A 9,113-nucleotide genomic window follows, 5' to 3' on the forward strand; every position below is an offset into this window, starting at 1 on the left:
AATTTAATTAATAATTAACTAGCGTTATACATATATATTTTGTTATATTTTCAGGATATGGATAAGAGTTGGATTTCGTTTCCAAAATGGGACAAAGATATGGTAAAGGAATTATGAGTTTTCTGGAATATGCGCTGGCTAATGCTAACGGGAATACAATTTTCTATTGCCCGTGCACGAAATGTCAGTGTCGCAACGATATGCATCGATTTGCGATTGACAAAGTATGGCAGCACCTGAAGAGTAACGGGTTTTGGGAGAAGTACACATGTTGGTTATATCACGGTGAAACATCATCTGGGGGTCCGCATGATCATGGCCAATTTTCTGAGACGGGCAGTACATCCAACAATTCAAACAACGGTCTTCATGAACGACATATTTCCTTATGAGAGCGGTGTATGCGCTCAAGGACAGTATATGCCTGACCGGTGCAGCCCTTCCCTAGAGCTGTCAACACTGCTGGTATTGACAAGTACAACAAACTGCTTGCTTTCCAACAGACCCCTGTGTACCCCGGTTGTCAGAAGACCGTTCTTGAAAGTGTGATGGACGTAATGGGCACAGCCTTCCCACCGAGAGCAAACAACTTCTACTGCCGGGGTCTAGGAAAGAAAGGCGAAGAGGTCCTAAAGACCACTCCAGGATTTCAACGAAAGGCAGCCTCGACCAGCAGCAGGACCACGTCCACGACCACCAGGACGACTCAGCTAGAGTCGGAAGTTCAGAGACTACGAGAACAGTAAGCTGCTCAGGCTGCCTATAATGCCTCGTAGGCAGCCTATAATGCCGCGCAGGCAGCCTATGTTGCCGAGATACATGCCATCCAGCAGGCCCAGCAGCAGCAGATGTTCCAGTACATGCAGGACTTTACAGCTGCCCAGCTTCAGGGACTTCCGGCTCCGCCCATGCCTACGGCTATACCGCTACCCCAGCCGTCGCAACCTCCGCAGCAGCCCCCAGAAGCGGATATTAATTTAGACGATTTAGATTTTGTGTAGTTGATGAATTATATAGTTTTATGTGCTTGTTGTTGGTTATATGGAATTGTTTTGGTGTATTTTGCAGCTTGCTTGAAATGGTAATTCAGAAATTTCGGGGTTTTTTTTTTACTGGAATGGACTTATAGCCGACGAAAAATGCCTTAATTCGTCGGACTTAAAAGTTTTTAAAAAAAATAAAAAAAAAAGTTTTAAGCCCACGAAATACGCTTTAATTCGTCGGCTAACTCCCTATAAAGCCGACGAAATAGACTATATTTCGTCGGCTTTAGTTATTTTTTATTTTTTAATTACAGACTTTAGCCGACGAATATTTTAAATTCTTCGTCGGCTAAAGTCGGAGAAATAACCGACGACATGTTTTTCGTCGGCTAAACGCTAGACTATAGCCGACGAATACCTTCAATTTTTTTCGTCGGCTAAAATCTGGACTATAGCCGACGACATTTTTTCGTCGTCTAAAGTCTGGACTATAGCCGATGACATATTTTTCGTCGGCTAAACTCTGGACTATAGCCGACGACTTCTACATGTGTCGTCGGCTAAAGTCATCACAGACGGCCTTTTCCCGACGAAATCTTAGCCGACGAAAGGTCGTCGATTAAGATCTTAGCCGACGAATTAAGCTGACAGGCCGACGAAAATTTTTCGTCGGCTAAATTTTCGTCGGCTAAAGTGCTTGTCCTGGTAGTGTGGTGTCACCCCCATTTTAACAAGCAATTGGGCATCTAAGATACCACTACAGTCACCAGGAGCATGAGGAGCAAGAAACTGAAGCCAAGCTTTAATGGATCAAAAAACACGCATAAGAGATGGTTTTTTGTTCTCAAACCGTAACTTATTGCGAGACTTCCAAATAGCCATCAAAACATATAAGCCTCCTGCAAGCCAAAGATTTCTCAACTGAGCAGAGAAGGCCTTGTGCGTGAAGGAGTCCCAAAGGTCAAATAAAGAACCGGTGGATGGAAAAGAAGTACCAAAGCAGCAAGCAAGCCATTGCCAAATATGTTGTGCAAAAGAGCAATTGAAAAAGAGATGAGTCTGATCCTCTAGAAAACCAAAATTACAAAGCTGACATACAGACACCATAGGAATACCTCTCTTTTGAAGTTGATCATCCGTAGGCAACTTATGATAACATAGAATGCAAGAGAATTAACAAAATCAATACAATCTGAGGTCCAAGGTAGAAGTAACCGATCACTCTCTCTTGGAGAAATAGTCTCTAGAGGCCTCTAGCTAGCCAATCTAATTAACCAAGAGAGCGCCCTCACATTGTACTCAACCTACTATGACTTCTCAATCAGTCGTCCCCCTCCTAGTGCATATATATGTCTGCAGCAAGCGCCAGTACTACTTGAATAGAACTAGCAACTAAAACAGGGAGCTAGCATATATAGTCAAGATTCAACAGTTTAGCAACATTATTTAGGGCCTTGTATAAGATGTGTAACCAGATATAGAAGCTAGCAGTTAATTAAAAGTTGGAACCTCCCTTGCTTTTCATATATGATAATATCTAGGCTAGCTATTTACAAACACTCTTGTCTTGTCAGCTTCAGCATATATAGTAATATAGCTCTTGCTCCTTGAAATGAAATAAAGTTCTGTTTGAAATTAACACTGCTGAAATTAGCCACAACATGTAGTTAACTCATAGAAGTCACAATCTTGACAATCCAGGAAATCAAAGCTGTTAGCACCAACTGTTTGGACAAGATCATAATATCTCCAGCACTGGAGATGCCAGCAATTGGTCATAAATGGCTACCAACCTGCAGACCCCTCACTAGAACTCCAATGAATACTGCAAAGTAACATTTTTGCTGCAAATCGATCCTTATTTACATTCCTGCGATGTCAGTGAAATTTGAACCTGTGTGACGGTGCATAATGATTTTTGTTCCAGATAACTAATGGACCATCGCTCCCCGGCTCAAACAAATTGCATCTTAATTATAGAATTCTTTTCCCTCATCAGTCTGGAATTGAGGGAATTGAACACATCTTTCTAGTTGTTTCAATGACCTGCAGCTTCATCTACTACATTTATGGCATCATAAATACCTACATAATCAGCTAAAAACCGAAGGGGATGGCCGTTGCAGACTTCCCCATTGTTACTTAAATGGCTTTCATTCACTTTTTACTCACTGTTTTCATCAAACTCCTCTGAATGCAGAAATCAAGGCATGCATTATGTGAAGTTACTGCACTGCGCTCAGAACCGTTATGTTAACCATTTTGCTTAAACCCTATACCCCATAATGCCAGTACCTAATTAATAGCTTGGTACTGCCATTAAGAGCAGAACTGCCACCAAACTTTCTCAGTTCGATATCCCATATCTTCACTTCCTCGAGAATAGATATAAGATACACTAGAATCTAAGTTTCCTTTCTTAGAAAAACTAGTATTGGAGTACGTGCCTATATCCATTCAAGGGTGAGAAACAAAGAAAAATGAGAAACTTGTTAGTTCCTTGGCTATTTCTAGTTCAAACACTAGTAGTTGTTGCCATATCAGGAGCTAAAGTTCCAGCAGTCATAGTGTTTGGAGATTCCTCTCTTGACTCAGGCAACAACAACTTCATTCCAACAATTGCCAGGAGCAACTTTGCACCTTATGGTAAAGATTTTCCGGGAGGCCAAGCGACTGGGCGATTCTGCAATGGCAGAATTCCTTCTGACATGATCTCTGAAGCTCTAGGCCTCAAGCCAACCGTACCTGCATACTTGGATCCAATGTATAACATTTCGGATTTTGCTGTCGGAGTTTGCTTTGCTTCTGCAGGGACTGGCTATGATAATACCACTTCTGATGTTGTAGTAAGTATTCCAATCAAGATGTATTTGATAAATCCTGCACTTGCTGTTGGAGTTTGCTTTTCTTTGTTGATAAAATCTCCACCTACTACAATCAGTACTATTTTTGCACTGATACTAATCACTCAGCTGTGGTTTATGTGAACTGTTATCAGTAGAATTTTTTAGTTCGTCGAATCTTTAAGAGTTGCTATCAAGTGAGAATACAGCTGCACTATAGTACTTATTGCAACTGGTATCTTCGTTGCAGGATGTGATTCCATTGTGGAAGGAAGTGGAGTACTATAAGGAGTACCAGAAGAAATTGAAAGCTTATCTTGGAGATAGGAAGGCAAAGAAAATACTGAATGAGGCTTTGTATTTGATTAGCATAGGAACAAATGACTTCCTAGAAAACTATTATACACTCCCGAACCGGAGATCGCAGTTCACGGTGAACCAATATCAGGATTTCATCATAGGGCTTGCTGAAGATTTTGTGAAGACAATATATGCTTTAGGAGCAAGGAGGATGTCCCTAACAGGAGTTCCTCCAATGGGGTGTTTGCCGCTGGAAAGAACCACAAATATAATGGAGGACCATGCTTGTATGGAGGAATACAACATTGTTGCTTTGGAATACAATGGCAAGTTAAAGGGTTTGGTGGCAAAACTGAACAGGGAGCTTCCTGGTCTTGATGTGGTATTTGCAGATGCATATCACGTTTTGTTGCGACTCATAAAAAAGCCTTCTCTTTATGGTAAGTTTTAACTTCAATGCCACAATGATTTGGTTCTGTTACCACAAAGTTTCAATCTTGACCTGATTTCTACTTCTAAAAATGTATTCTGTCTATGGCTTTTATTTGTTAGTTCCCTTGAAAGATATATAAGTTTTCTTTTGATGACAGGATTTGAGGAATCCAAAACTGGGTGCTGTGGCACAGGGAGGTTTGAGATGAGTTTCCTATGTGATCCATATAGTCCATTTACATGCCAAGATGCAGACAAGTATGTGTTTTGGGATGCCTTTCATCCTTCAGAGAAAACCAATCGAATGATTACAGATCATCTACTCAAAACTTCTTTCGCAAAGTTTCTTTGATTCTGTTTGTTAAGTGTAATGTGCAACATTATGGCACTATAGTGGGATCATCTCCCATAGATCACTAGTAGAAGTAGTTAATATATGAACTTTATTCATCTTCGAAATTGTTTACATACATGATACATGACCAGAACATGAAACAAGTTCAATAATAGACTTCATAGAGTTAAATGCGGGTCATTGTGCATAATTCAATAGCCACCAACCATGAAGTTTGTCACACACACTAGGGCACTGATGTATAAAACAGTACAACTTACAACACCAACCTGGCTTCAGCAACTACCTCAATTGTACAGCAATACAGCACCATGGATCACGCAGCTGCCGGCTCTGCAATTTGCCTCGCTTCAAGCGTCTTCTCATATTCTTCAATCGACTTGAAGAGCGCCGAGAAGTTACCCTTCCCGAACCCACCACATCCACCCTTCTGGTATTCCTTCCCTTCCTCATTCTTAAGCATGCACCCGACTCTCTGTATGATCTCTATGAATATCGTCGGCCTGTCCATTCAACACAAGAACCGGTCAACTCAACGCGATTATATGAAGCAAGTGACACAATGTCATGAAAAGCTATGATCTTTATAGTCCTAACAGCCCAGAAATGAAAGATACTAATTACTAATAATAGTGAACATTACCTATCTCCCACAGGCTTAGTGAAAATCTGAAGCAGAGTACCCTGGTCATCCCTATCAACCAAAATCCCCAACTCCTCACATTCCTTGATCTGCTCATCCGTCAACACATCGCCGGCCCTCTTCTTCAAATTCCGGTAATACGTCGGCGGCGGCGACGGCATGAAATCGAATCCTCCGATTCCGCTCCGCTGCCTCATCTCCCTTAGAGTTCGGAAAATGTCTTCGCTGACCAGAGCCAGGTGCTGGACTCCGGCGCCTTCGTTGTGCTCCAGGTACGTCTGAATCTGGCTCTTCCTCTTGGTGCCGTACACCGGCTCGTTCATCGGAAGCAGCACCGTCTCGTCGTTCGAGGCCAGGACAACGGAGTTGAGCCCGCTCTCGCTAGTCCCGACGTCCTCCGCCGTGAACTCGGCGAACTCGTGGAAGCCGGTGAAGCCTTTCACGTACTCCACGGCGGCGGCGAGGTCGGGGACGTTGCCGACGGCGTGGTCGAGGCGGCGGAGGCCGAAGTCGAGCGGGAAGGACGACGGCACCGGCTCAAAACCGGGGAGGAACCAAAGGTCCGGGTTCGGGTCGGATCTCTGGGCCGGGTCTTTGTAGCTGACGTAGCGGAGAACGACGTCGCCGTAGAGATGGACCTCGGCGATGGTGACGCGGTTGTCGAGGAGGATCGGCGGTGACGCGGGCTTGGCGCCGTGGGAGACGCTGGCGTGGAAGGCGAGGTCGGCGTCGGCGACTTGGATGGCGACGGCGCGGACGGCGAGGCCGTGTTTGGCGGAGAAGGCGCGGGAGGCGGAGTGGTCGAAGCTGGGGATGGAGGCGGAGGAGGTGGGCCCAGAGAGAGAAGGGGAGTAAGGGGCGGAGAAGAGGAAGGAGAGGTCGGCGGAGCGGAGGAGGTAGGAGGCGTGGGAGTGGTTGCCGGTGGAGAGGTCAGACTTGGCGACCAAGGGCATGCCGAGGCCCCAGGAGAAGCGGAGGGCGGTGTTGGTGGCGTCGGTGCACCAGAACTCGATGTGGTGGAAGCGGGTGACGGCGAACCGGTCGGAGCGGGGGTTGGAGCGGACGAAGTTGGAGAATCCGACGAGGTTGAACTGGGTCGTCTCGGTTTGGTGGCCCATTGTGGTGTGCTGACTGTGGTGAGGTCCGTGAGGAGGGTATACTGGTATGGTACCTATAGTAGTAGTGACTGAGAGGGTGGACTTTTGGAGGGAAGCGGTGGGGACACGTAGACGTGGATTGGGGTTTTATCTTGTGTGGGGACACGTGGCGGGGTATGGGTGGAGGGGGAGGAGGGGTTTTGAGTGACGCAACTCCATACCGGCTAGGGGATCATGGAGGAGGAAAAACTGAAGTTTGGGACTTGTGTGTGTTTGGGGTTTTCCTGAGAGGGAAAGGATAGAATACGGGGAGAACGAATGCGATGGTTTTCTATTGAGACGTGTGGAAACACTCCTAATAATTTTTTTATTTTTTTATTTTTCTTTGAGAAAAATAGATAAGTTTATTGATATATCCATCTTTAAAAAAAACTACAGATATTAGATACTGACTTGAAACGATATATACCAATGAGATAAGATTTCTAACAAATGTATAAACATCAGATACTAACTTGAAATAATATATACCAATGACATAAGATTTTTAACAAATACATTTCTTATTGTCATGAGCTCAAATAAAACTTACGACAAATGACATTAAACTAATTATATGTCCCTTTAAAGAGGTCATACCAATCACTTCAGGACATCAATTCGACATAAAGAGACTGCACGATCCCTTTTCTCTTATTATCAGGGCTAGCCACTTCTAATTTGAAACCATAACCAATGGTCTAATCCCAAATCTAATCCAGGTTTGAGCTTAGACCCAAAAAATCCGAACTCAAGCCTAAATTTGAGCAAATCTCTGTTGCTTCTTTTCAGTGACCACCATTCTAATTTGACAGCCAACCTACGCCGGCATGTCCAGCCAACAGAATGACCCAATCCTCACCGATCAGCCTTCATCCCACCTCAAATTTTGATCACACTAAGCACTGGCTTAGACCGCCGCGCCAAACCTGTCCTAAAATTGGCACCCTCAGCGGCCTCAGCTAAGAATAACTTGAGCTTTGAGAAGTTATTGCTCAAAGCCCTCACACGGAAATTCTACCACCAACTACTTGGTCAAGGGTTCACGAATCCCACCATAGATGTCACAAAACCAAAGTTTTGTATCTTCAAGTTGCTCTTTAACAATCGGAACATCATTTCAGCTGTGCCCTTAGCTGTATTTGTCCAGAAAACACTTTCAATTTTGATATTTGAAGAGTGAGTTGTGTTACTGGATCAAAAATATTCTGAGTTATTATCTAATTTTGGTTGTTGAAATCAATATGTGCAGATTCCGACGGTCATTAAAAATAAATGACCACTAAAATTTTCGTAATTCAAATCTTGTTAGTCTTTGATAGAAAACCGAAATTTTGCAAGATAGTTGAAATCAATAGATTGTCAACAAGATGTTATGGTTTAGAAGTCCACAATGCAACTCCGTATTCTTGAGAAATTATTTTTCTAATGATATCAATTCAAGGAAGCCCTTCTAGTGTGGACTATTAAGTTGAGGACTTGGTAAGGACTTTTCGGTTTATAGTTTAAAAGACCCAATTTTCGATCACATTTTAACATCTCATCCGTTCAGTTTTTAGGTTTATATGAGTAGATCATTTCTACAAATTTTCAGCTAAATTGGTGTTCGTTAAGATAACAAACTAGATCAAATTAATAGACGAACCAAATTTGTCAAATATGAACAATTCAAGTTCATAATTGATAAATTACACTTATGCATGACTACCTTAACAATTTTCAATATAGCTGAAAATTTAGAGAAATGATCTACTCATAAATACCTATAAACTGAACGGTCAAGAAGTGGATATAAGATCAAAAGGTAGGATAAGCCGAAAAGTCTTCACTAAGTCCTCAACTTAAGGGTCCTCACTAAAAGGGCTCCATCAATTCGATACGAGGGATTAATTTCCTTAGAAATAATCAAGATTTTGTTATATATTGGACAAACATGAAAAATATCTCTAGAATTACATTTTCACAAAAGTTATATAGTTTTGTTAGAAATTTTTTTTTTATTGAAGGTTCTAAATATAGATAACATTAATATTAACTCTCACTCGTTTATTACGTACGATCACTTGATATAATGGAGACATATTTAGTTGTAAGTGGAATAGACGTTGTAGGAATTTTCTTGATAACACTGTAAAAGGTATTCGCTTTGAACTTTAGCTTGCCAAAAACATCCACCGGAAGGAAAATTCTAGTATACAAATTTGTATAGAGTGTGGCTACTGGGACCTCCAAATTTGCTCACTATACCTCTCATTCTCTCTACACCTCCCTTTTGTTTTTCAATATAAATATTTGCTCACTAGACCTCATTTCAAATTCCTAACACAACCTTAGTTATTTATTGATATATATTTCAATCAATTAATTACCTCTTATTCAACAATAAACCTCTCATTCTTTTCTTTTCTTTTTTTCCTTTTT

General features: G+C 42.3%; 2 protein-coding genes across 2 annotated transcripts; one reads left to right on the forward strand and one right to left on the reverse strand.

Annotated features, from left to right (window-relative positions):
- The first annotated feature begins 3,463 nt into the window (after nucleotides 1–3,463).
- LOC101294289 (GDSL esterase/lipase At2g42990-like) lies at nucleotides 3,464–4,910 on the forward strand. Its single transcript, XM_004305794.1, has 3 exons — nucleotides 3,464–3,829; nucleotides 4,077–4,566; nucleotides 4,717–4,910. Exons 1-3 carry the CDS (start codon nucleotides 3,464–3,466, stop codon nucleotides 4,908–4,910), a joined length of 1,050 nt encoding a protein of 349 aa, XP_004305842.1.
- A 69-nt stretch (nucleotides 4,911–4,979) lies between these two features.
- Nucleotides 4,980–6,676, reverse strand: LOC101313724 (4-hydroxyphenylpyruvate dioxygenase-like). Its single transcript, XM_004303840.1, has 2 exons — nucleotides 5,557–6,676; nucleotides 4,980–5,416 (listed from the first exon to the last, which is right to left on the reverse strand). Exons 1-2 carry the CDS (start codon nucleotides 6,672–6,674, stop codon nucleotides 5,230–5,232), a joined length of 1,305 nt encoding a protein of 434 aa, XP_004303888.1. The 5' UTR covers nucleotides 6,675–6,676; the 3' UTR covers nucleotides 4,980–5,229.
- Between the last annotated feature and the right edge of the window lie 2,437 nt (nucleotides 6,677–9,113).

This window comes from Fragaria vesca, linkage group LG6, assembly GCF_000184155.1.
Source record: "Fragaria vesca subsp. vesca linkage group LG6, FraVesHawaii_1.0, whole genome shotgun sequence".
Taxonomy (NCBI): domain Eukaryota; kingdom Viridiplantae; phylum Streptophyta; class Magnoliopsida; order Rosales; family Rosaceae; genus Fragaria; species Fragaria vesca.

Excerpts from the sequence above, each read along its gene's own strand:
- LOC101313724 (XM_004303840.1), bottom strand. The coding sequence starts at position 6,674 with ATGGGCCACCAAACCGAGACGACCCAGTTCAACCTCGTCGGATTCTCC. Across the intron at positions 5,417-5,556 it reads ACTAAGCCTGTGGGAGATAG|GCCGACGATATTCATAGAGA; the intron begins GTAATGTTCACT and ends TTGAATGGACAG.
- LOC101294289 (XM_004305794.1), top strand. The coding sequence starts at position 3,464 with ATGAGAAACTTGTTAGTTCCTTGGCTATTTCTAGTTCAAACACTAGTA. Across the intron at positions 3,830-4,076 it reads ATACCACTTCTGATGTTGTA|GATGTGATTCCATTGTGGAA; the intron begins GTAAGTATTCCA and ends TCTTCGTTGCAG. Across the intron at positions 4,567-4,716 it reads AAAAAAGCCTTCTCTTTATG|GATTTGAGGAATCCAAAACT; the intron begins GTAAGTTTTAAC and ends TTTTGATGACAG.